General features: G+C 37.2%; 1 protein-coding gene across 1 annotated transcript in view; it reads right to left on the bottom strand.

Moving 5' to 3' along the window:
- AQR (aquarius intron-binding spliceosomal factor) overlaps positions 1-27,346 on the bottom strand; it is a 58,579-nt gene that overhangs the window by 24,990 nt on the left and 6,243 nt on the right. Inside the window, exons 6-22 of the mRNA XM_075754081.1 lie at positions 26,752-26,892; positions 25,227-25,295; positions 24,624-24,724; positions 23,868-23,944; positions 22,542-22,606; positions 21,025-21,141; positions 19,948-20,061; positions 19,027-19,130; positions 16,991-17,093; positions 15,761-15,881; positions 12,601-12,742; positions 11,645-11,823; positions 9,602-9,769; positions 8,997-9,166; positions 2,909-3,150; positions 1,118-1,261; positions 504-573 (exon numbers count right to left, since the gene is read on the bottom strand). Of these exons, the coding sequence (XP_075610196.1) occupies positions 504-573; positions 1,118-1,261; positions 2,909-3,150; positions 8,997-9,166; positions 9,602-9,769; positions 11,645-11,823; positions 12,601-12,742; positions 15,761-15,881; positions 16,991-17,093; positions 19,027-19,130; positions 19,948-20,061; positions 21,025-21,141; positions 22,542-22,606; positions 23,868-23,944; positions 24,624-24,724; positions 25,227-25,295; positions 26,752-26,892 (2,127 nt within the window). The remainder of the gene's footprint in view (positions 1-503; positions 574-1,117; positions 1,262-2,908; positions 3,151-8,996; positions 9,167-9,601; positions 9,770-11,644; positions 11,824-12,600; positions 12,743-15,760; positions 15,882-16,990; positions 17,094-19,026; positions 19,131-19,947; positions 20,062-21,024; positions 21,142-22,541; positions 22,607-23,867; positions 23,945-24,623; positions 24,725-25,226; positions 25,296-26,751; positions 26,893-27,346) is intronic.

Consider the following 27,346-nt stretch of genomic DNA (forward strand, 5'->3'; position numbering starts at 1 on the left):
TCTACAGCTTTGGTTTGGTTTGTAACTTCTTAGTTCTAGAAGTCAGCAGGATAAAGAGGACTGCACATTACATTTCACAAGACTGCAAAAAAAAGCTCCCTGAAGACAAATGACTGATTTTCATTTCCTTTCATGGAGTTAGATCAAACTAAAAATGATGCAAGTGATTTAAGACAGCCAAAAATGACAGACATGGCAACAGCTTTGCAGTCTAAAACTAGCAATCCAACCACTGAAAAAGTAAATTCAGTTGTTGTGGAAAGTCTTCAGTCACTGAAACACATGATACAGTTATACAGAGATCAAATGTGTTTCTGTGTGATTTTGTGAAGATAGGAAGATGTTGAACCTTTGTATGTTAGTTTTTTGTATTTTTAAACTATTAATAGAAGTGATCTCAGCAAGGCTACAGAAATGGGCATTATTGGTTTTTTACTGAATGTACCTAAAGCCAGAATCAAATAAAATAATTAAGAGCATAAAATCCTTAAAAATATTCTTACCATAGTTAGCCCAGGCTGCATCCCCGCACGTATAGCTTCAATCTGAGTATGGGTAAATTGAATAGTATTGCTGTAACAAAGCAGAAGAAGATCAGAGTGTGGATAGATTTTGCCAAGTTTTGATAAAAGCAATTAACAGGTTTGATTTAAATTAATTGGCTACATGTTTCTCCAGAACTATATGCTTGCAAACTTATTTAATTTACATAAGTGTTCATTATAGACATGACAATCTTGCAATTTCTGAGACAGAAAAGCATGCTGTCCACGTGACAAAAATCATCCCATCTAAACATCATCGGACTTTAGTTATTATTTGCTGAGAATGCTGTAAAACTATTTAAGTATGATTCTCCTAATATTCAAAGTCCTGACATAATACTAACAGATAGTATTTCCCATTGTTCTTCAAGGGAATTTTTTAATAGAGAGAGGATAATAGAATAGTTTGATTTAAATATAAAACAAAACAGTCTCATATTCAAATCTTCTTTTGGTAATGAAATCAAAATGACATTTCATTTATAATTAGCAATATTATTTTGAAGTATTTCTGAAGATAAACTGGTATGCAATTGTTATCATTTGTAAATAAGTTCTCATACATTTATTACCGTTTTGGTTGATTATATGGATACGGTCCCCTGTTTGGAATGACATGAGGCTCTACAATCAGTGTTTTAGCTTCTTCAGGTTTTTCTTCATTCCCATCCTCTTTTCTTTTCTTTCCTTTACCTCCCTTTATTGGGAAAGTTATCCTGTAATATATAATTTAAGACTTCAACATATTCACTATGATACCAGACTGTCTTAGAAGTTTATAAAGATCTTTTTGTCACCATTAAGACAAACTTTTACACAATGGGGAAACAAGAGTTGCAGACAACAAAGTATTAATGAGGATAAGGAAAAGGAATTACAACCAAATTGATGAAGCTGATTTAAAAAAAAAAAAGAAAAAAAAAAGCACATTTGACAAAAAGTATGTCAAAAGTGCTCTCTACATAGCTTGAAAAGCCAGAAGCAGTCCTGAGTGCCAGCTGGAAAAACACTGAAGGCAAACAGTTCATAAATGAAAATGGAAAGGACAGGAGTAAAGCTATAATAGAAAGCCACCAGCACTGTCTGTTCAGCAGTAATAACTTGATTTTGTTCTAGAACTGATACACACTTTTTTTTTCCTTCCCCAAGATATGTCAGTGTTCTAAACTGCTCCAACACATGAAACCTTTTATCCTCAAATTTCCACTTTTTTTTTCTACAGTCCTCTGTATAATGTATTAGCAAGCTTCTCTAATTCAGAAACAAATCATGGTGAAGGAATTCCAATGGCTATCCAACTATCTTGAGACAACAATGCAGACATCTTTAACAGCAACAATCTCTTAGCCTCTTTACAGGATGAATGCAGCAGCAGGAAGAGCAATAGCTCTTCATAAAGAGGAATATCTGTATTTTAATCTATGAACTGAAGATGAACACTAGTTCATTGAAGGAAATTGTGTGTGGTATCTTGTCTTGGTACCTTCAGACTATTTTCATATCATTACATAGCGTTAGTGCCTTCTCCATACATATTCTACATGCAGTGTTTCAAAAAAAGCATGGAAGATTACCTCCCTGCTTTTCAAGATTCAGTTTAGCCATGATAAGAGCTGACTGGTGAGGGGGGAAAGCCATACTTTCCCTCCCCAGTCAAATCCATTCCTTCAACATGAAACATAGTTCAATTCTCATTAACTTAAAAGGAAAAAAAGAAGAAACTATTCTTCAACACTATGCACTGTGAAACTCAGCTGCCAAAGTCCAAGGAGGTCCAACAGGAAGGACAGAACTGTCAAGTCTAAAAATGCTGAACAGCACCACTGAAACAAAACATTTAGCAGTCAGAAAGGTAGGCATCCTATTTCAGAAACTATTTCTAAAATAAGCAATATGTGATTTCAGACTTAATTCTTTATTTTGATTGAATAGTGTTTCTAAAAGCTCAAATTCTAACTGATGCTGAAATTGCTGTTCTTTGCTTGCTTTGATGAGATATGTAAGGAAACTATGTAATTAAAAACCTTTAGGCTGAACTTAAAGGAGGTTAAACACCATAATGCAGAAGTGAATACTATGTGTCTTAATTCTATCTCATACTGTTGCTTTTCCCATATATTCAATAGGCTGATCTACAAGCAATGTTCTGATGCATTTTTGTACAGAGTAGAGCAGAAGCTGGTCCTGAGCCTAACTGTAGTATAGTCACCTCTGTTATATACCTATCTAAATCTTTATATTAATATATTAACATCTTTTCTTAAAGGAAAGAGCACCTCCCTTCAACCACTGAACTCAACTCCACCTAACAACATATTTCAGCAAGAATACCACACCAGGAGTACTTGAAGTTTTGAGATCACCTGAAGGGGGGTATTTGCAGAACTGGATTGTCAACAGTCACTTTAATATTGTATCCAGGAAAGCTAGCCTTTAAGTGGTCAATGGACAGAAAAGTATCATTAAAATCCAGAGTTGCAATCTGATTTGGCATTTTTGAATAGTGTGCACTACTTGGGTCTCCATATCCGAGAATGATGTCATGCAGCCAGTCAGGAACCACACAGTCTGTGTTCATCAAATTTCTAATAGTCTCCAGAACAGCCTGAAAATTAGAAAAACAGAAAAAATATGATTGTGAAGATTGACTTTTTAACCAAGAAAATATGACATACTGAAGACTAATCAAGTCTATTCTAAGATGCTAGCATGTAACAGTCTTTAATTGACAGGTGTTCAGTTAGATTGGGTCAATATATATACTGTGTATACATATGCAACAAAACACCAGTGTCAAACCATGTAATTCTTAAGCTATCCTGTTAGTAAAGAAGCCCATAATTATCAGTAAAGTTTTCATTCCAGAACACTCAGAGAAGAAAAAAAGAAGGCACAGTTCAAAATAATCTATAAACAAGACAAAATGCATGCTATCGCCCTAGCTTAGCATCCTGGTTTTACAGTAAGCGAACAAATTCATGTTTTATCAATAGCTACACATATTTCTGCTGGAGGTTCTTCTCCAGGACTTTCATAAGGTCATACTGTTTACACCAAAAACACATTAAAACTTCTGCATGGTTAACCATAGTCCTGGCACACACTGGGTTTCTATGTACAATCCTGGAGCGCACCATCCTTGCTTCTCAACCCTTTCTTTCCCCACATAAATTCATTAATTCAGCAAGGCAACTGATGACTCCAGAGTCCCCAACATGTTTCCATATACGTATTCTAAAAAATTTCAGTTCTGCGGATACTGTTTGAGCTATCAATGTCTGGAAGCAACCAATGGTAAAGTCTTATGTCAGGTTTTTCGAAGACTACAGACACAGGGCATTTTAAAACAATTGCTCCTTACTTTGACTAGCACAAAAATCATATTTAAGGTAATGCACAATTGTATGGCAAATGAATGCCTCAGCTACCCTAAAAGTTCTTACTAGAAATCTAATAAATTCAAGAACACCCTCATGCAGCTTAAGGTTTCTCCTTTAACCATATAAATTTCATCCCTGCAGCCAGCTAAAGTTTCCCTCCAAAAGCTTGCTCTTCACCCTCAAATTAATCTCTCTACTCATCTGTGGTTACCTCAGTATTTTCTCTCTCTTCCCCCTTCCATGAAAACACCAATGCTCCAAACACTGGACTTGTACAGAGGGTGTGCATTTTAAACTAAGAGGTAGCTGAACTTTAGTCTTCCTGTTAAAGGGCTACTTTAGTGGTAAGTCTTTGACAGCCACAGTACTTGAAACAGTATTAGGACATCATGCATCTGCTCCTCAGCAGAAGAAACACAGGATATGAGACCTGCGCTGATTTCCAAATCCCCCAACTTACCATACCATCAAATATGGACACAAACAGATGGCAAACATACTGCATCAGCAGTCCACATCAGGATATTGTACAGACCTTTCAAATGCCAATCTTGTAAAGTATGGAATTTTATTCTACTAGTCTAAATTTACAGATCCAACTCCAAAGGGTAGGAATCTCTGCCCTTCTCCTGCTTATGTCATATCATTCAAGGAATGAAAGTAATCTAGTCATCATTCCTTCTTAAACAGTCAACCTCCATAAAGGTTCTGATTCTTCCCCTCTACTCAGCATGGGTGAGACCATATCTGGAGTGCTGTGTCCAGTACTGGGCTCCTCAGCACAAGAGAGACAGACATAGTGGAGAGAGTCCAGCAAAGGGCCACTAAGATGATTAAGGGATTGGAGTATCTGTTATATGAGAGTCTGAAGGAGCTGGGATTGTTTGACCTCAAGAAGAGAAGACTCAAGGGGTGGTGGTGAATTTTATTGGTTTGTATGGGAAAAAAAAAAAAAAAAAAGAAAAAAAAAGAAAAAAAGAAAAAAGAAAAAAGAAAAAAAGAAGAAAAAAAAAGAAGGGAGGAAGTAAGGACAATGGAACCAGGCTCCTCTCAGTAGTACCCTGCAAAAGGATAAGAGGCAATGGACACAAATTGAGGTACAGGAAACTCCACTGAAATAGATGAAAAAGGTTTTACTGTATGGGTAACTGAACGCTTGGACAGCCTCATTTTATAATAAAGGAGATGGCTCAAAGAAACTTACCTGATACCTACAAACCACTCCAGTATTTATTTTTGCTCTTGGTCTTACGAACATTTTAGTATGTGACCTGCAGCACCAGAGAGGTCCTGCACTTAACTTCTGATACCTGAAGGTCCTCCAATTACTTCAGAAGCCCAAGATATACTGATGGATGAGTCCCACATTAACTAAGAATATTTATATTTTTGTTATAAATATAAAAAAAGTGTTTCTGGCTTAAACGTATATTAAGCATAGCATAATACATTTGTGCTAAGCAAAGCACAAAATCAGAAAACGTGGCTATTGCAGGTAGTATTTCTAAATTTAGATGACCAATTTCTCAGAGAAAGTTTAAGAAATATGTCCCTCACAGCTAATGTGCTGTTTTTACATCACAAAAACTTTGCTTCAGCTTTTCAAAAGTAACTTCTTTACATGTAAAAATAGTAAGATTAGTTCTTTTAAGAACTAACACTGCTGACCAGTTGTAATGATGTAGCAGTGCCACCTCCAGCAAACACATTGTATTTGCACTTCCACTGCTGTCACATCGGCTTAATTTACTAAGACTGCACAAGTGTTCTCTTGTCTTCTCTCTTACAAGCTCAGCTTAAAACTTTAAGCCATCTTCTATCTGCTCAATACACTATCAACACTAATCACAGTGATGCTTTGTTTTCTTCTATCCAGCTGAAATTAGAAAGGTTTGCAGATCACATGGAATGCTTGCACCCAAACTGGTAGTGATGTGATAAATCTGGAAATACCTTAGTTTGTCTTGACAAATCAGTGTATGAGACCTAATTAAAAAAAAGCATAGAATGGTTTGCATTGTGACTTGCCTGTAAATTATCTGCAAGTACACAGTACAAATTTGAAAGACACACTCACACCTAAGAGCAATTCAGAGCAAACTTAAGTATTCACTGCAGCCCTTTCCTCCTGACTACACAAAAGCAAATACATATACTAATAAAAAACAAGCCTATAGTGCCAGCACACCAACAGGCTTTGGCAGAGAGCACTTGTGCTTAAAATGAACCTGCCACAGACACACAACATTAACAATCAGTTCTGGGTAGTTTTTTTGTTCGTTTGTTTTTTTTTTTTAATATAAAGTTATAAAGGACTCTCTATGAAGTATTTCCAGTATACCAATCCACAGCTGGATGGCACCAGAATGCTCTGTGCAGACCACAAACTACTGTTTCACTCCAGAGGCATCTTTCCAGATACAAGAAAAGAAAAAGTCAAAGTCTTCCTGCCTCCCTCTTTATCCATCTGCACAGAACTTACTGCAGAATCCTTTAAAATGAAAATCACTTCGATTACGCAATGGAAGATTTTAAGGCACCAGAAGAAAGGCAGTTTTTTGTTAATGTTGCTTTTTCAGAATGGAAAACTCAAGGAACATTAAAGATTCAAAGGTCTAAACAATCTAACAGCAAAGGAATTGAACATGCATACAAGAAATATTCTCAGGAACGCAAGATTATGCACCCTCATAGCAAAAAAGGCCAACGGTATCTTGTGCTGCATTAGGAAGTTGCCAACAGGTGAACGGAGGTGCTCCTTCCTCTCTGCTCAGCACTGTTGAGGCTGAATCATAGAATAGTTTGGGTTAGAAAGGACCTTTAAAGGTCATCTAGTCCCACCCCCCTGCAATAAGCAGGGACATCTTCAACCAGATCAGGTTGCTCAGAGCCCTGTCCAACCTGACCTTGAATGTTTCCAGGGATGGGGCATCTACCACCTCTCTAGGCAACCCGTTCCAGTGTCTCACTGCCCTCAATGTGAAAAATTTCTTTTTTTGTATCTAGTCTGAATTTAACCTCTTTTATTTTAAAACTATTACCCTTTGTCCAATTGCAACAGGCCCTGCTAAAAATTGTGTTCCCATCTTCCTTAAAAGCCCGCTTGAAGTATTGAAAGGCCACAATAAGGTCTCCCTGGCGCCTTCTCTTCTCCAGGCTGAAAAACCCCAACTCTCTCAGTCTGTCTTCATAGGAGAGGTGCTCCAGCCCCCTGATCATCTTTGTGGCCCTCCTCTGGACTCACTCCAACAGCTCCATGTCCTTCTTATGTCAGGGACCCCAGAGCTGGATGCAATACTCCAGGTGAGGTCCCACAAGAGCAGAGAAGAGGTGCAGAATCACCTCCCTCGACCTGCTGGCCATGCTTCTTTTGATGCGGCCCAAGATATGGTTGGCTTTCTGGGCTGGGAGCGCACGTTGCTAGCTCACGTCCAGCTTTTCATCCATCAGTAGCCCCAAGTCCTTCTCCTCTGGGCTGCTCTCAATCCCTTCATCCCCCAGCTGGTATTGATACCAGAGGTTGTCCCAACCCAGTGCAGGACTTTGCACTTGGCCTTGTTGACCCTCATGAGGTTCACATGGGCCCACTTCTTGAGCTTCTCCAGGTCCCTCTGAGTGGCATCCCTTCCCTGAATCTGGAGCGCTGCACTCAGTTCTGGGGTCCTCAGTGAAAAAAAGAGACATGGAGTTATTGGACCGTGTCCAGTGCAGGGCCACAAAGATGATTAAGGGACTGGAGCATCTTTCACACGAGGAGAAGCTGAGAGAGCTGGGACTGTTCAGCCTGGAAAAGAGAGTGCTTAGGAGGTATCATATCAATGTTATAAATACCTGATAAGAGGAAATGAAGATGAGGGAGCCAGACTCTTCTCAATAGTGTCCCGTGACAGGACAGGAGACAATGGGCACAAATTAAAACACGTTAAATTCCATCTGAACACAAGAAAACACTTTTTTTATTGCGAGGACAATTCAGCACTAGAAGAGGTTGCCCAGACAAGTTCCGGTTTCTTAATTGTTAAAGATATTCAAAACCCAACTAGACATGGTCCTGGACAGCCTGCTGCAGGTGACCCTGCCTGAGCAGGGGGCTTGGACTAGATAATTTCCAGAGTTGCCTTGCAACCTAAATGATTCTGTAGTCATGCCACCTGATCAAAAAAGTTTACTAGAGCCAACACAGACCACTTGGTCAAAGTTAAACTTACGTCAATTCACAATTCTAGAAAAACTCAAATGCACATTTCGACTTTGTTGGAAAACTTTCTTTTCTGGCTTTTAACAGAGGGTAGGAAAGCTGTTACTGATAAGCTTACTGAAAAATAACATTTCCTGAATCTATATACAAAACTGAATTGAAGTTCTGCACATAATTTTCATCTTGCTTATAGACAATAAACAGTATCGTAATGCATTAGCAACAGGTTTATTTTGAACTCTGACCAAATTCTCTGAAGGATCTCTTGACAATGAATACCCAAGGAAGTAAAATGCCGAAGAATTACGCACTGCAACTGCGTGAAGACTATCGGGACAGGAAAAAAAAAAAAGCACGCCATTCAATCTACAAAGCTCCAGTTAGCATACAATCTCTATAAGAACTATCAAATATATCAGTGCTAAAAATCTTGTCTGACACCCTCCAAAACCTAATAAGATACTGGTCCAGTGATGCTCCCAATAGCTAATGGGTTTTTCTGATTCCAACTTTTGATTTGTTACTCTTCCTTTTCGTACAGTCCACTATTACATCAGGTAGCAAAAATGGTCCACATACTCCTTTGAGCCAAAAGGCCAAATACAACTGATCTGTAGGCTACCTGTTAAAAGACTGAAATTATAAATTTATTTTTTATTATATACTCAAGTGAAACAGGATTGTTCTGATTTTCACTTACTTCAACACTTAGTTGTAGGGGGAAGTTATCACCAGCTCACAGGCTTTAACTTCCTGAAGTCATCCAGCGCCACTTAAAAAGCCTAATTACACGCATCTAAAATGAACACTTCTCAGTACCACCGGCATATTCAGACAAACCCTTACCCTAAGGGTCAATGAGCAGTGCCTTACCTTGAAATTGTTCTCTTTTGGTTTTCTTCTCATTATTATATTAAATGTCTCATAAACATCTTCTGCTCCATTTTGGATTGTATTGGTCATGTCTTGTTGATACTGATTTGGGTCCAGAAATACTCTGTATGTTCTGCAATCCCCTTTAAGCCTTGGTTTGGGTTCAGGTCCTGTCCGTAATTAAACAGTAAGATTAGGATTTGAAGTAGTGCAAAAAGCAGATTATCATTCAAATAAGTGATCCATAATCGGTCCTGAAATTAAATTTAGACAAATTCATATGATGAAACCAATTTCTGCTTGGCATTACAAATACTCTTATTTCATGTTTTCACCCCATTTCTAATAAAGTTTTTGAATATAAGCTATTTTATTCCTAAAACCAAAGTGGACTGGATTTACTTAATTAATCTAATTACATCTGATTTTACCAGAGGAAATTAGTTGACCTTTCTCAGGACTGCTTATGGAATGGATTTGTTTTTTCAAATAGGCAATTAATTCAATAAGCATTCCTTAAAAGAGAAGCAAGTAAATGATTAGGCTGTTACTAAAAAAAAAAAAAAAAAAAAGAGTAATAATTCAAACAAGTTTTGGTATCATACCTTCTTCAATAACACGTCCTTTTTCATCCAACATGCCCTGGATTTCACAGCCTCTGACATACACCAGGCCAGTTTGCTCAACAAAAGGTCGTCGTCGGTCAAACTTGGTGCCATAAGGTTGTGTGGGACGTACCGTAATCAAGAAGCAGACATCATGTTTACGCAGACCTGATTCCAAAAAGAAACATTCAGTGACTTGAATGAATGCCATTTTCCTTTTCCATTCCTTAATATATACACACAATAGAATACATGAAAATTACTATTAAATAAACCCCCACCTGTTTAAGAGAATAACGTGTTCTGTTTCAAAATATGCCTTTAACTTGGAGGATACAGAGCTACACAATATTGTCACCTTTTCCGCTACACAATATTGTCACCTTTTCCACTACTCTTGCACACCAATATCTGCTAGGACTTCAGATATGAAAAGGCAAAATTGACTGCTTCTTTCATGACAACAAGCTTACTACTTCAAGATTATTCTTCTGCCAATAATCTTACTTAGGTTACACAACCTAGATATTTTCAGTCTTATCTCAAAAGTAGAGTGTCATTAATCTCTTATTCTCATTGCTTTCTTGTAGACTAACCTCCAATTTTTTAAATTTTTTTTTACAACAATTTCAGTGGAGTGTCTAGAACTGGGCATAACTAAAGTAACTTTGTTTAGGATTTTATCTACTTAATAGGGTAAAAGGTCACTTAACCAAGTTACTTGTTTTCCATATTACATTCCAGTTTATAAATCCTGATATGACTTGGTTGAGCATTTTTCCTTTTCCCTCAGCAGTAACATATTGTCGTGGAGTCACATTTGCTTTTGAGCGATGATGACCTCTGACTCTTCATTTTGCAGAGTTACTGCCTAACAAGTTCCAACATGCATTTGTGCAGTGACTTGCTCTTGCTTAAGTTTAATATCTTGATATTCGTCCTTGTTGAATTACACCCTACCAATCCACTAATGTAATTTTGAACACTAATCCTTTTCTCCAGTATACCTAGAGATTCTCACAGTTCCAAGACACCTTCAAAATTTAGTAAACACATGCTGCATTTTTCACACGAAACAAATAATTTCTCACTACTCACCAGATATTATCAAACCTAAAGCAGTTTCATCAAGATCTTGTTATGTCAGGCAATGATTCAACAAATTCTTCATGTCAGTTTTGATTAAGTTAAAGCATTACTGCTTTTGAAATCACATCGGCTCTTACAGTCTTTAAAAAGCTAGGTGCACCACTATATAGCTACCTTCAGTATAGTGAAGTCTATGCCACCCTCCTAGCTTTTCTACTTTAATAGAAATCTCCATTCCCAAACTTTTATCTGCTTATTTATCACATGCTCGAGCTTTGGCATTTGTGCTATGTGACCTGTAATTGTAGCACAGGTGGGTAGCTCCAGCACATTTAACAGGGTTCTCTAACAAAAGAGGAGGGAGTGACATTTCCTGATAATCCAAGTGCACATACATGCTTCTACACCACTTGCCAACACGGTCACCTAAAGTTCAATCTTCCAAGCAAAAGAAGTGTCGCCTGTGGATACTCGTAAGAGTCAGCACTTCCTAACAACATTCCAATATACTGAAAACTACTAAAATGTACTGGTTTGAATTAACTAAAATCTGTCCTCTCCACTTGTGTATGAGACAGGTATCTACGTTCCCCACTACTTTTCCCAATATGACATTATTAGCATCCATATTAATTTAAAATGCTAAGTTACTTTTCCACATTCCCTATAAAGGGCAGAATTTTACAGTTACAAACCGAGTGACATCGGTCTGAAACAGTAAACATTCCACTCCCAATGGACATGTAAATACTTTAATTCCAATCTTCATTTTAGGAAAGTATAAAATTCTTCGACTTGGAAATAACTGACTTTTAAACAGTGTATTAAGATTGGCAAATCTGTAGCACAGATAAAAAAAATACCCCCCCCAACTTTCTTACAAATAAGAGTACATCAAAGTGTATTTTGATGAGCACTTATTTTGAAGGACCTTATTTCAAAGAATGTAAGTACCTTCCCATTCATCTTTGATGTTATCTCGGACATTCAAATTAATTGTAACATCTGCTCGTACTCGCATGGGCCAGTTTTCACCAATATTGGGCTTTGCCACCTCCACCACTGTGAAAGAGACAATGGGTTGTGCCATCCTAGCCCATCCACCAAAGACCACACCTCCATATTCCGATAACCTAAAAAAAAAAAAAAACCCACAACCCAAAAACAAAAAAACCCCAAACACCAAAGTTTTGTTAGTCATTGTCTGATAACAGATTCAGTTTGGTTTTTTTTAAACTATGAAACAATTTACCTCACAGTCAGCGTTAAGACAAAAGTAGAAGTCTTAATTTTACATGCTACTGAAGTAGATTCGTATAACCCTGCATTTTAGAACTGAAGCATAACACGAAGTGACTCATTCTTGTATTTCAAGATGCAAAAGGCATTATAAACAAAAAAAAAACCCACAAACTCATGGAGAGAGAAGAAGGGAAGATAACAAAAAGCAACTACTGAGTATAAGAGATATCATGTCAACCAAATGATCCCCTGAAATCTAGAGGATAAAAATGTGGCAGATGTCAATTCAAGAATACTCAGTAACGCCTCTCACAAACCATAAGAGCTGGTGGTAAAGTTTCCAGATTTTGTAGTCTCAGCCAAGGCTTAGGACTTCTCGAAAACTAACTCATTCATCTTAACACAACGAAGGCTGGTTGTTAGCATCCAACATACTGTCTTAACACATCTACAGGGATACATAGCAACACGCCCTTACAAAATCATCCCACAGGATGGCAATACCTTATGGAAGAAATCAGTATAAAACATAGTATCTATGTAACAATTTAATATACATTTGTTACTATATATTTAGTATATAGATAATATCAGTTATTCATTCTCAAATGCACTTTTATTACAACTGAAGTTGAACTGACTGGTTTGCATCAGTTAGTAAGTATTACCATGGTTTCATCCTACTGACACTATCTTCAATGTCCTGTCTGATCTCGTAGGTAGACTCTAAGCGGAACAGATTGAAGTTCCTCAGCAGGTAGTCATGAAGAGTCAGAAACTGTAGATTCAATTTGGGAAGTGCAAGACAGCCTAAGGGGGTGAGGGTGGAAGGGAAGAGGGATTTGATGGATAAACAAAAAAGATTAATATATTGGTTCTACACCTTCATAAATACAAACACACATACAACTGCCATAGTTGTTATCCTGGAAGATTCTAAAAACTACTTCTCTTGTAAATAATACGCCATTAAAAAACACACATTTTCCTCCCTCCTTTCCCCAAATTTTCAGGTTTTCTCTAAATGAACCTGCACAAGATTAAAGGAATCTTCATCCTTCTGGCAGTAATACAGTGAACTATTTAAAGACTGAATCCTTCCCTGTATTCAGACTACAACAAAACTGATTTTATAAAAACCAAATGCAGGGCAAAGAATGGTACTTTGGGAATTCAACAATTAAGCCAGCATTAAGTAATGATGAAAGGCTCATTAATAAAATAAATTAAAAAAAGCATTATCCAACATTTCCCCAGTTCCAATCCTTTACATTTATGAGGCCACAAAAACCTTCAATACAGAAAAAAATTTTAAGCCAAGAAATCAAATTTTAATACACAACTTTCCTCAGAAGTTTCTGTTAGTGATTATTTTTTTTTTTTTTAAATGAGAAAGATCTAATCTTCCCATGTTTTTCAAGCTAAACAAGAAGTATCAAAACGCCTAGACACGTCCTAAAGGTTACATAGTTTTAGGGTAGTCTTAGATGCAAATTTTCCACAATAAAAATTCTTACATGTTACTCATTTAACGTTACTGGAGTAACGTTCCAGTTTGACACCGATGCTTAAGACCTGTGAAAGCATCAGGCATTTGTAACTTGCAATATTATCCTTGAAACCTTTCACTGGTATATGCACTACATATTGGCTTTCACATGCACTGAGATACAATGGCGGTGAAGAAAGGCGATAGAACACAGTAATTTCTATTCTGGAAAGCCTCATGGTGATAAAACACTTTAACACATTTCCCAACACCAAGTAACAAACCCTGTCCTGTAAAGCTAGTTATAAGCACAAAGGGCAGAACCTAAAGCAACGCTTCTTTAAGGCTGCAAAGCATTTATCAGACAGATATTCTTCTTCCCTTTTTTATTGTTTTTGTTTTAAAGAAAATAGAAACAATACTCCTTTCTTGGGCTAAATTACTCTTAATTACATTTCAGACCAAAAGAATTTAGCTACTTTTAAGAACACAAAAAAACCCCAACAAGACCACAAAAACCAAAAGTGTCTTGTTCAAAGTCAGGGCTGGAGAATAGATGGAGATTAAAGAGGAAAACAAGAGACTGTAAACTGAAACTAAGAAAAGCAAAACAGAAAAATACTTGTCTGACAGCAACAGAAATTCTTCACAACAGTGCTATCAATATATGGATAATAATAGCAAAAGAGTTCACCTCAGACAGAGGAAATGTTTCCACTGGCAATCACTGTTACTTGCCAAAGTTACATTTCACCATTAATAAAAAGTCACAAACCAGCACAAGAAGAGGTGTGATGAGCGGCTCTTTCTCCACCCCCACAACACATACATTGTGATTAATATATTTGGCTAATAAAACACAAAATAATTTGTACGTGCACTGTATGTGTAAGTCAGCCTTCCAATACAGTCTGTATGACAGTAAAGCTACCTTGACTTGTATTTAGAACCCTAATGTTCCAGAGCATTAGAACAACCTACGTGATGTTTACTGGAGTGAAAGATAAAATTCAAAAAAATCTTGGTTTATATATTAATTTCCTAGAAATTACAGCAATCACCGTGTTTTGATTCTTTTTGTGGGGTTTTTTGCTTTGGTTTCTTTTGGTTTTGTTTTTGCTGTTGGGGTTTTTTTGGTCAGTTTTTTGTTGGTTTGGATCAAGGGTTTTTTGGTCATTTTTTTGTTTTAGTTTGACTTTTTTTTTTAAAGAACAACCCCCATCAGGAGACTTATTATTCAGAAGAATCTGAAACAGCTTTCAACCTCTTGCATCATACCAAACTTAAGTACTTTATCTCTTCTTGGACAGATCTCTAGATGGCATTTGTATCTTATCTGTTTGGAAAAAGATCCTTTGTTGCCTATAACCCTGCCTTATCTAAAAGGGTTAAATTTCAAAAATCTTTTTCTTCTCTTTAATACTTCTTCACAGAGAATCTATCCCAACAAAACTAGTTTATGCTAAGCAGATGAACTTAAGGCTTATATCTACACCAAAAAAGAAAAATCTGAATCAAAACTACATGGAGGAGAGTACAGAATACTCACTACTCAAACCAGAAACATACTTTATAGACTAGTCTTTGAAAACGTATGTTGTTATTTGGAATTTCCATGTTCCAAATTACGATTTTCACATTCCCAATGCAAATTCTCATGATCCACATTAAAATTTTCAGCACGAGATTTTAAGAAGCACACATTTTTTAAAGTAGCTAGACAAAAACACACGTGCTGTTTACTGCAAAGCCTAAAATTACATATTTCCTTGTTTACAATTCTGGCAAGTTTGCTTCCTTGCTCATGAGCACATCGAGAAAGAACACTAGGTTCTGAATTTAGAGTGCATACACCACCTTTCAGTGACTATGTGTACACTTCTATCTTGAAATCAAAGAATAAGATAATTAGTGTTAATTTCCTCCCATCACCACCCTTTTTCTTCCTTTTGAAAATGCCTTCTTGAACATACTTAAGAACAGAGCAAAGATAACAGCTTTTCTGATGCATGTCTACAACCTGTTTCACCTTACAGTAACTACCTGTGCCACAGCTGGTGGTATAGAACATCTGTTACCCGGATTAGAAGCAAATAAATGTTTTTGTGTAAACACAGGCCTTCGGATTTTTCTTTAAATCCACTACAAATTTGCTATCAATTTCATCTCAGAGTTCCTGATTCACAACTCAAAAAAACCTGACCTTACGCTAAGATACTAGAAGATGTCAAAGGACTGCATATAAGCTCCCAAAACAGAATAAACATAGACATCAGAACTGCTTTTTTTTCCTGAATATTTACTGTCCTGTTCAGCATTTACTGAACCACTAATCATACCTTCTCCAGAATAATATTCCGTTGGAACAATATTTTCATCCCAAATAATCTTCTCTGTGGGATAGAGAGGCATCTGGTTGAGTTGCTGAATTTGAGATATTCGTCGCTCATGACGGGAAACCTAAAGAAAGGATGCATTTTAGAATTCCATAAGTCATAAAGGGACAATAAAGCTATCTTCGGAACAAACACACTAAGCCGTAAGACTGCTGATGGTCATTTGCTATTTTCTTTCTTTTAATAAGCTTTGGTTTAGTTATATTTAATTTAAAAACCCCAGCAAAACAAAGTCAAATGCACACAGTAACATCAGAAGATGAACAAGCACATAGTCAAACTATTGGTCATAGCGCTAGAGTCAAACAATCAGTTGGCTACTCAGTTGACCAAAAATGGCACAACAGAACTGAAAATATTCAGTCAAGGCTTAGGAGAGAATCAACTTCAAATGAAATTTATTTTGCTTTCCATTAAACACACGGTCAATAGCTAACTACCACTGGTCATTCAGAAACAGCTAATCTTCATTCCCTCCTTGGGAGAAAAAAAAAAAATAAAAAAAAATCCATCCAGTACTACAATATGTCACCTGAACAAATATCTCTCCACGGCATCCATAAGCATCATGTTACTACCATCTACACCTTAGGAAATTACATAAATTATTTTTAAAGAAATCAACACAAAATAAACCTATGAAAAAGCTTTAAAAAAACAGCTATGCTATTCTAATACTAGTATCAGATTAGAAGCCTCCAGTAATATTGTTATACACTGAATATTCAAAAAAACATTACATGCATCAAACTGTATTCCAAATGGGCTGGAGGAACCAAAGTAGTACTGAATATCTAGATCTACTTTAGCAGATTTTTTGTTTGTTTGTTTTTAAAGGGGACAAACAGGTTACTACATAAACAGCAAAACTTTTCCAGAAGAATTCAAAACTGCTGCTGAGACTCTGCTTACTGACCTTTACAATTACCCTGAACACATACATTCTAGTTTCTCAGGAAAACTACATTTATAAATAAACATTTTCAAATATTTCAAGTTTTCTGGTTTTAAACCCCACCTTAGTATGCAGTTAACTGCTCTAACACTGCCATGGTTCACAGGTGGTTTAACAAAAGGTCCTAAACAGCTACTTTCCTACAGCGTAGTTGCTAGATGTAGCTATCTCCTGAGTTTGCAATGAAGAAATACAAGCAATATTAATTCTGGTTTTACCAGCAATTCCAGCAGAAACTCCTTCTCATGGCTCGAGTCCTCCCCCTCGGGCAGGGGCGGTAGGAGGCAGAGGTATGACGCCACCTGGTGGAGAACGTTCTTGCTGCACAACGGAAGGAAAACCACAAGTTGCATCACTCACACTGAACCGGAGAGAGGGCACTTACCCCAGCTTTTTTTTTTTTTCCTCCTTAAAAAAAAAGTAATTTCCACCTATGAAATTCATCATAAAATTATCAAAAATAATCAAAAATTACAGATCAGTATTTTAAGTGAAGCTTGAGATATTTAAAATATTTATTTTTGTAATTGTTACCAAATGCTCTAGAGCACTTCCATAGGTGAAGTGTGGTCAGCCACAGGTGTGTAAACTGAACCACTCATCTGCAATAAACACAGCAAGATGCAAATATTTTTTTATTGTTTCAAGACATGGACCTGAAAACAGAACCAAACAACAGAGCACACATTGCCTTTGTCAACATAGACTGCTATTCTTTTAATCACAGCATTTACCATACAGTACGGTTAATATAGCAGTATACTTCTATGATTTCTGTTGTAGTTTTTGTACAGAACAGAGTAAAAAAACCTAAATTTAAAAAGTAAGAGGTTAACTACTGTGTTGGTTTTGCGTGGCAAGGTTTTGGTAGCGGGGGGGCTACAGGGGTGGCTTCTGTGAGAAGCTGCTAGAAGCTTCCCCTGTGTCTGATAGAGCCAATGCCAGCCGGCTCCAAGACGGACCCGCCGCTGGCCAAGGCCAAGCCAATCAGCGCCTCTGTGATAACATATTTAAGAAAGACAAAAACAGTTAGAGAGAGCTTTTGCAGCCAGAGAGAGGAGTGAGAAGATGTAAGAACATCTGCAGACACCAAGGTCAGTGCAGAAGGAGGGGCAGGAGGTGCTCCAGGCGCCGGAGCAAGATTCCCCTGCAGCCCCTGGTGAAGACCATGGTGAAGCAGGCTGTCCCCCTGCAGCCCATGGAGGGAGGATGAGGGGGTGTAGAGATTCCACCTGCAGCCCGTGGAGGACCCCACGCCGGAGCAGGTGGAGACACCTGAAGGAGGCTGTGACCCCGTCGGAAGCCCGCGCTGGAGCAAGCTCCTGGCAGGACCTGTGGATCCGTGGAGAGAGGAGCCCACGCCAGAGCAGGTTTGCTGACGGGACTTGTGACCCCGTGGGGGACCCACGCTGGAGCAGTTTGCTCCTGAAGGTCTGCACCCCGTGGAGGAGACTCACGTTGGAGAAGGCCGTGAAGGACTGTCTCCCGTGAGAGGGACCCCACGCTGAAGCAGGGGAACGATGAGAGGAGTCCTCCCCCTGAGGATGAAGAAGCGGCAGAAACACCGTGTGATGAACTGACCGTAACCCCCATTCCCCGTCCCCCTGTGCTGCTGAGGGGGGCGGAGGTTGAAGCCAGGAGTGAAGTTGAGCCCGGGAAGATGGGAGGGGTGGGGGGAGGTGTTTTAAGATTTATTTCTCATTCCTCTACTCTGTTTTGCTTAGTAATAAATAAGATGAATTCCCTCTCTAAGTTCGGTCTGTTTTGCTCGTGATGATAATTAGAGAATGATCTCTCCCTGTCCTTATCTCGACCCGTAAGTTTTTTTTTCATTGTACCTTTTCTCCCCTGTCTAATGAAAGAGGGGAGTGATAGAGCGGCTCTGGTGGGCACCTGGCCCTCAGCCAGGGTCAACCCACCACAACTACTGTAAGTTAATTACTGCTACAATTACTTTAAGCAGCTAGCTATTTTCCAGAAAATTAGTCCTTTCTCACATTCATTAAAAAAGGAAAACAAAGATATTCCTCTTATACTGGAATTCTAGTACTTGCCTACTAGTGGACGCAAACTCTCCTCATCTCCCTATTTCAGAAGATGTAAAGGTACCATGACAAGTCAGAAAGAACTGACAAGTCAGATGAGAAGGCCCAGGAGAAGTCAGAAAGAAAAAAGTCTAGAAATTTCTTAAATCAAAACATACTGAGAACAAAGAATTTCAATTTCATGTTGAAATTTCATTTTGGTAACTTACCTAAGGGGTCCAAATAACTTCACCAGTGAATCACGAGTATCTACTGCAGCTACGTTTGAGAGTGCAAAGTCATATAACTCCGGGAAATGGGCAAATGCTGCTCTCTACAAAAGACCCATGCCCAAAAACTGAATGTAAGCATATTAATGAAACAATTTAATAGCAAGCTAAGTATTTATACAAAAGCATAGCTTCTTCTGATTCATAACACGTAGCACTCTGCGGACATTACCAGGATAGAAATAAAAACCAGGTGAAATCTCCATTTTTCTTAGTTAGCACCACCTATTTGTTACTCCTGTGTTTCCAACACAGTGTCTTTTTTTATATACGCTCCTATCAGGATTTGTTCTGTCATTGAAATGAAACACACAGAGGCAGACCTGTAGCCTTGCAGATGACAAAGAAAAACAAGGAACAAGTTTAATTTAAACCATGCTTCCTTGATTTTTTTTTGTTAAAACTGATGGGAAAAATTCTGAAAAGTGTAACTGTTTATACATCTACAAATAATGTGAATTTTTGTCTCTTATGTATGAGTCATCACTATTGCTATCATATGTGTGTACTGTTCTTGAAGAAATGGTGCCACCTACTGCATAATCATAAGGTAAGTTCCTACAGCACTTAATTTTCCCTTCTGAATGGATTTAATAGGAGCAGTTCATCGTGACAGTATCAATCAAAAGTGGTGGTGCTTTGCTAGAACATATGATTTAGTGACGGTCACATACAAAACATTGGAGCGTTAGTGTCTTCAATACAGTTTAGAAAGTCAATTTAAAACTATTCCTGTAACTCAATAGGAAAAAGAAGAGGTTTGCTTTGGGAAATAACTTCGTGCTTATTCCAGCTACAAATGAGACTGAAACAACAAAACCAAATCCTTTCCCTCCCGTAAGTACTTCACCATCTGCCTACCTGTAAAGAAGTAATTCTGTCATAGTGAATTGTTGTCATCTCATTCTCTGTCAAAGCATTTCCAGTCTGATCATTGATTTCAAAGCCAGTGTAGAATTTAAGCATATCTAAAAGCTGAGACATCATCCATACAAATTAGTGCATTAAGAACAAGAGACACCCTACCGCAAACAAAAACACAATTTAAGAGGACAAATCTAGGCACCATGCACAAACAAGAGCTCCTCAAAGTTCTTGAAAAAATGGACGAAGGACTGGTCCAAAACTTTATACTTGACTGAAGCACAAAATTTTGTTGGGGTACCTCATCTACAAGCCATAGAAACTATAGCACAGCCCACAACCAGTGGGGTTTCTTTTACATACTAGGACTTGAAACTGAAACTAATTGCACTAGGATGACCTTGCCAGAGGTTCACCGAGACATTGAATCCAACTTATGGCTTGCTGCTACCAGAAAGAAGAGGTCTTGCTCCCTCCTGCCCTCTCTGATGCCAGCTCTGGAATCCATCCTACCTTTCAATGACGTTATTTAACTCGGATGAAGAAAATTATTCTGATGTGCTGCTGGCTTTGTGTTCCATCAATACTGACCCTTAGAGAAACTGAACAAATGCCAGAGATGGAGACAGCAAGCAGCAGGAAAAGCACCTGAGATGCAGGAAAGGGAAGAGATCTTCAGATCCTGTCACAAAAAACAATATACTGTCTATGACGGAGCAAACTGAAGGACAGTAGTGAAAAACTGCTACACTGTAGAACAGTGAGGTCAAAACAAAGCACAGAGGAACTCAATGGTGACAACTTCTGCTATACATGGGGTAAAGCATGGCAGAAGCTGCACTGTTTTCTGGGTTGTACTTTCAAGAATTGTTCAAAAACAGAGCCAGAAACACAAGAGCAGTCACGCACATAGGTGCAGGTAAGAAAGAACTACTGTCTGAGGGATTTAAATAAACATGTAGTTTGCACCCATCAGAAAAACTTGTCTTAACAAATAAATATAAAAGAAAACAATTGCGGTATTCAGTGCCACATCAGAATGAAAAAATTATTTTCAACAACTTTGTATCTCACCTGGCAGAAGAGATGACCCTCCTTCTCTCTTTTAGCAAGACTGGACAGGTAACAATGAACAACAAGATGGGAGTCATCCAGCACTGTATTAAACCAGCGCCGTGTGGGAAGCAAAGCCTGTGGTAAACAACCTCACGTTAGTACAAGAAATTATTCAAAATGTACAAAATCTTCGTTTCTCATAATTTTCCATTTCAAGATAGATTCCATATCAAGATAGATTGCTGCACAGTTATTTACATATCTAATACCCTAACAGAGGTTCTCATGTTCAAGCAGCATCTATGTATGCCAAAACACTGGTTTTATGCAAGTAGGCTGCTATGCGCACAGCCTTTTATAGGACTGGGAGCACAGCACAAACTTGCCATTGAGACTGCATCCTGCCAGTAATAAAAGCAAATTAAATAAAGCAATCGTTCTACTAGTAAGTGTCTACATAATGACTGTGTGCTACAAAAGCTATGTCGAACTGCTGTAACATTTAAAACAATGTTTGGTTTCTATACTCATTTCATTAATTTTAAGCTTGTCTTTCTCAAGACTGCTAACTGTGTTTCTTCTAAATATGGTATCTTCTGTTCTTTGTAAAATACTCAAATTAGATCTAAGAATTTTTCAAATCTGAATTAAAAACCTATAAAAGCTTTTTTGTAAAAAAAAGCCCAGAGATCATTCCTTCTCAATGTAAATAGCTTAAGCTGCTATATGTAGCAACTGTTCAACAGCATCCAGTAGTACACCTCAACAATTCAAGAGAAAAATGAGTTGTTCTCAAGGGAATCTACAGACTGAATTTAGAACGCCAAAAAGCATCAACACAGTGTTTAGTATTAAGATGAAGAAAATAAAAGAACATGTCGTAGAAAGTGTTAATTGCCGTGCACAATAATTACAAAATGCAAACTCAGAAAACTCTAAGAACTTTTTCATGGAGTCAGTCATTCCTTTCAAATTATCAAATCACCAAGTTTTGATGGTGGTCTATATTGTAACATGAAACAAATATTCTGAAAAAGGCCTCGACATAAGTAAAAAAAGCCCGTTAACATAGTACATGCTACCGAAGCAAGATGACTTGAATTTACAGCTAATTTCTCATTTGCTTGTTCCAGTCATTTAAACAGGCTTCAAACTGTCTGAATTCTAACCTTCCTGTAATACCTAGTGAGAACTGACTCTTCTGGGTTATTCCTAGCAGATGAAATCATCACACATTTTCATCAATTGCCAGAATTATTACCACTTCTCCAATTAACAAAGTCTTTTTCACAGAGCAATTTAGGATCCCAGCTTTCTCTAAGAGTTCATCTGATTTATAAACATTAATAGTCAGTTCCCAATATGGATGCACTGCTACAACCTCCTATTTACAGATGGAAAACCACTATTAAGCAACCAAATGCACAACTATGACATAACTGCCTGCTAATTGGAATAAGGCTGTAATAATGACTTTATGCACTTAAAACCTAGAAAAGTACACCTAGAAATAGGTTGAAAATTTAATAACTTACCTCAAGATCTAGCATGAGTTCAATGAATCTCTCACAATAATGAACTTTATCCATAGAAATAGGACCTAGATAGAAAATAAGTTATTTTTTTTGCAATTGATCCACATCACAATATATTTGTACTTGAACTATTCTTTAAAAATGTAATAAATGCTACTAATATATCAGTATTAGCATTTAACAAGATTCAAAAGTTAACTAGCATATTCTTCTCTTTTTCTGAAAGAATCCTTTCTTTCATGGCAAACCAGAAAATTTTTGGATGTAAGTAAGTAATGGAACTAGAGTTTTAGGAGTTATTTTATCCACTCTGAAAAAACCCAACAAATGTGACCCACAAAAATGCATGCTTCTACAAGATACCAATGGCCTGCTGAGCTTCCTAAAAGCTTTTAACTCTGGGTACTCAAAAATACCTGTTCAAAAGCTGCAGTGAAGGTGTGTGCAAAAGGCCTTCACAATATTCCAAGCTAGTCAGTGGTGACTACTAAGGAGCCTTCAGAATCACAGCAAAATACAACGCTAAATCTGCTTTAATGAATACCTACTTCCTAAAGCCTCCAAAGAACTGTTAATGCAAATCTTCCTAAAACAGGTTTGAATAATTGGGAAAACAGAGAGGATAGGTATCCTTTCTGAGAAAGCCACAATACCCAGAATTTCCACTTACAGCCCAGTTAAAAGCTGAGGTTTGCAAAGAGTTTAAGAGCAAAAGCAGCATTCCAGGAACTGATTTCACCCAAATTGTGCTGTACTTAGAGCATAATAAGCCTTTTTTTGTCAAAAGGCTAATACCTTCTTGTACAAACACTTTTCCTTGCTACATCAGGCAAGCATATAATTTTGCTTGTCACAATGCCTTAAAAATCAAGAGCAGTCAAATCTTGCAGAATTTCACTTCACTTTGGCTTTTGTTCTTACCATAAATCAACAGTACTGACAGAATACAGTGTTATGATATGCATTTATACCACCTGTTTAACAAGGCATCTAAGTATGTACAAAATGCTTTAATGCTGTAAGCAGGCTGTAAGCACACAATAAAGAATATCAGTACACAGAAATATTTTTTAAGTCCATACTAAACAGAAGGAGGTTTAAAGTAGCTTTCCGCTATTTCATTTTTAAAGCATATACTATTGAATTGAATAAATCGAATACTAATTTTGACATGAAATTCATGCAGATAGACATGGATTTCACTAAAGCCCCACCCAGATAAATCTCCAACCTCAAGTTGGTAGCCTAAAGAGTAGTTTCTTCAGTAACAGAAAAGAATTTAAGACAGATTACCAGATAACAAAGTAACAGAAGAACCACCGTTACCTGAGACGGGTATTGATTTTAGCACAGAAATGAATTTCTGAATTAGCTGTGAAAGAAATCTTCTCTCCCGATATGCTCTAAAATCAGACATACAACAAAAGCATTAACATTCCTTAAATGCAGACTAGAAGTACATCATATCTTTCACTAATACAAAGTTAGCTGCTTTAAAATTTATATAATGGTAGCAGGTTGCTTTGAAACACACCTAAACTGTTTAGATGGTAACTCTTCTCTCTGCACACAGGCAGACAGATTAGCAGAGTCTACATTTTTAGGCACAGAACTGAAGAACAACCCATGCTTCTACTGAGTCAAAGAGAAGTATGTCACCACCTACAACCTACCACATTGCAACACAAAAGTACTGGAACATGTAACTTTGGTGGGGTACGCACAAATTTATTCAAATACTTGCATAAGCTATTTGCTTAGGAGCTACACATTTGCTAAAGGTCATGGAAAAATACAAGTAACTACACGAATATTCTCTTATGGCTTCCATCCTATAGCTCTAAGATTTGTTATCACAAATTCACTGACCAAATAAAATATTAGAGTTCAATAACAGTATTTTAAATAAAGACTACTGGAAAACAAAACAGTTTCCAGGAGATCACATATGATCAATCCTTATCTGCCACCTTCACATTCTTAAAAAACACATCTTTTATTGAAACAATTTATTTTAGCTGAAACACAATGAATGCATTAAGGGCTTTGGATTTAACAGGAAAAAAGGTTTCTTTAACATACCGCATTCTTGTCTCCTCATCCATTTTCTCATCATTTTTCTTAATTAGATTCCAGAATTTTCTTAGTTTTGGTGTTTTTTTCAGCTCTTGTTCCAGCCGTTTCTGAAACGTCAAAGTGTTGTTCAGTCACCAAGAATCCTTGTTTTCAAGACAGATAAAATACAATCCAGTCTTCTTATTAAAAAAGGAAAAAATATATAACAAATTGAAATAAACAGCCATCTCAGACTAATCTCAGTAAGTATCACTGTAAAACAAGAATGTAATACTCTCCCCCTGCAATAGCAGAGAGAGTCTAGCCATGGCTAGATGTCAACTCCATTCCCCAGTCCCTGTGATCTCATGGCCTTGTCTATAAATTATAGCTTGAAGAAGCTACAAGCAACAAAGCTTAGTTTTATGAAAAATTACATAATCGATGATTACATGGAAATTTGCAACAAACAAATAAAGAAAATTTTATCAAGCACACAAATATAATGTCATAGCACTGCAGGCAGATTTTAATATTAGACTTCCATAACAGCATTCCATAAACATTCACTTTATAGGACCTGGATAATGCCTAGAGGATTGGTTTGCCACTTTACAGTGTTATGCTTACAGGTTGTAGAGCCATCCACATTGGTAAGGAAATGAGCTGCTGCACCTGACTTCTGATCAAATCCACCTCCTGTTAGAAAGTTACAGATAGAAAATGTTTCTTTAAAATTCTTGTTTTCTGATGTGCTTGTCTTACAAAATACATCAATGTACCATCTGACAAAAATAAGTAGTTGTTGTATTAGATTTCACAATTTTCTAACAGGAAACTGTACAATAGCCTACCCAGTAACACTTAAAACTGGTGACGACTTTCATGTTTTAGGTACTTTTCAGGGATTCTGTCAGTTCTTAATACTTCAGCAGAGGCCCCATCCGTGTAAGTAAATGTAAATTCAACTGTTGTTTCAAGTATTCTCTCTCCAACTCTGCCTGTCATCTGGATCCACAAAGTTTTCTTTCTTTCCTAAACTACTGAAATACTTCCATTATCTTAAATATGTCTTCACAGACAAATACTCCGTTCTCAGCAATCTGAAATGTCACACTTCAATGCTCCTTACTTAAAACACTACAGTGACTATCCTGTTCTGCATTTCACAAAGTACTGCAGCTTCTAATAGCAGTATGCTTTTACAAGCACTTTTTTACTGGCTTCCGTATCACGTTATGGAGATATATCACGTTATGCAAGAAACATGCCCTGCAAGCAGGATTCCATACAGTCACTATCAAAACCCTCCTTTAAAATGAAGACCCGTTGTACCACGGCCACTATAGAGAAATAATACCTCAATAAACCATACACATAAGGTTAAGAATAATTACTGGCTCCCATAATCATTCCTAATTCCAAAAATCAAATCGTACACTTTCTGAATTGTTTTGTCTGTGAGACAATTTTGTTCTTTAATTGTGCAGACCCTGATTTTTACGGATACATCCTGTGTGCCATATAAGTAAAGAAAAAGCCAAGTAGCAAGAGAGGTAACAGTACTGTTTTATGTAACAGATAATTGTAAGTTACCCTCCACACTTGCTAATTAGGATCTATAACTGTGTTTTTACTATAGATTGAGAACAAAACTTGGTTCAATGCTTTTTTAAAACTAGCTCAAGAGAAGTGCAGATAGAAACATTATCTAAACCTGATTTCAAAAGTAAAGAAATTACTGTCTTTCTCAGTAGTTAATGGAACTAATTTTGTGCAATTGCCCAGTTAAACTAAAAAAAAAAAAAGCGCACAGTACTAACTAATCTGCTTTTAAGTGTAAAGCACCTTTTCAAATATAAACACATATTTTTAATCACCATTTTAAATATAAGTTTGAATATATGCATTTAAATTGCAGTAAGTGCCAATCCTCCAATTTCGAGTCTCTTTTATAACCTTGTATCAGAAAAAAACAAACATGATGAGAGAAAGATAAAGCAAGAATCAAAAAGAGGGGTAAAAGCCCTCTGTACTGTCTTCTTCCTTAAATGGGAATTTTGCTTCATCTGTCTCATGAGAAAAAATTGCTCAAAATAACTCTTAACACAGAAAAGCATAAACACACTGGAAGTATTAGTTACTTTTAACATACCAAACTATTGAAGCAGTGATCAAGGAAAAGCAGCAGGACAGTCTGTTCATGCAGAGAGTATTCAGTGTCATTTTCAACCAGCGATGCTTCCAATATGCATTTGAAAAAGAAGGGAAAGTGTTCTGGCTTTTTTTTGAATGTCTAGGAATAGAAGAGGAAGTTGATTTTGAGTCAGGTTGATACAAATCATTTCAATCTTCATTCACGTAACATAGCTTAAGTTCTCTAAATCCACTTAAATCTATGAAAGGAAGGATTAGATTTTCTCTTTTTCATTTATTCTGACAAGGCAGCACAAACAAAACAGACTAATATCCTCCTGACCAGGGATCTTCACACTATGGGAGAGCTCTAATGGAACTACTGCCTTCTGCGTGGTCTAACACGGGTGATGCGCAGGACAAACTGAACAAGAAGCACAAGTGGAGCGGATTGTGCTGTGGGATGCTCAACTGGTGATTGCACACAATTACTGTAAAATGATGTTAAGTAAGAAGAGAATTGGTAGATTTTGGTGAAAACTATGGCAGCTGTTTAGTGATCTGCAAAAAGTGAGTAGGTAAAAACCACCAGAGATTGACTACAGTTGTGGAAC

This window comes from Balearica regulorum, chromosome 5 (genome assembly GCF_011004875.1).
Source record: "Balearica regulorum gibbericeps isolate bBalReg1 chromosome 5, bBalReg1.pri, whole genome shotgun sequence".
In the NCBI taxonomy this organism is placed as follows: Eukaryota; Metazoa; Chordata; class Aves; order Gruiformes; family Gruidae; genus Balearica; species Balearica regulorum.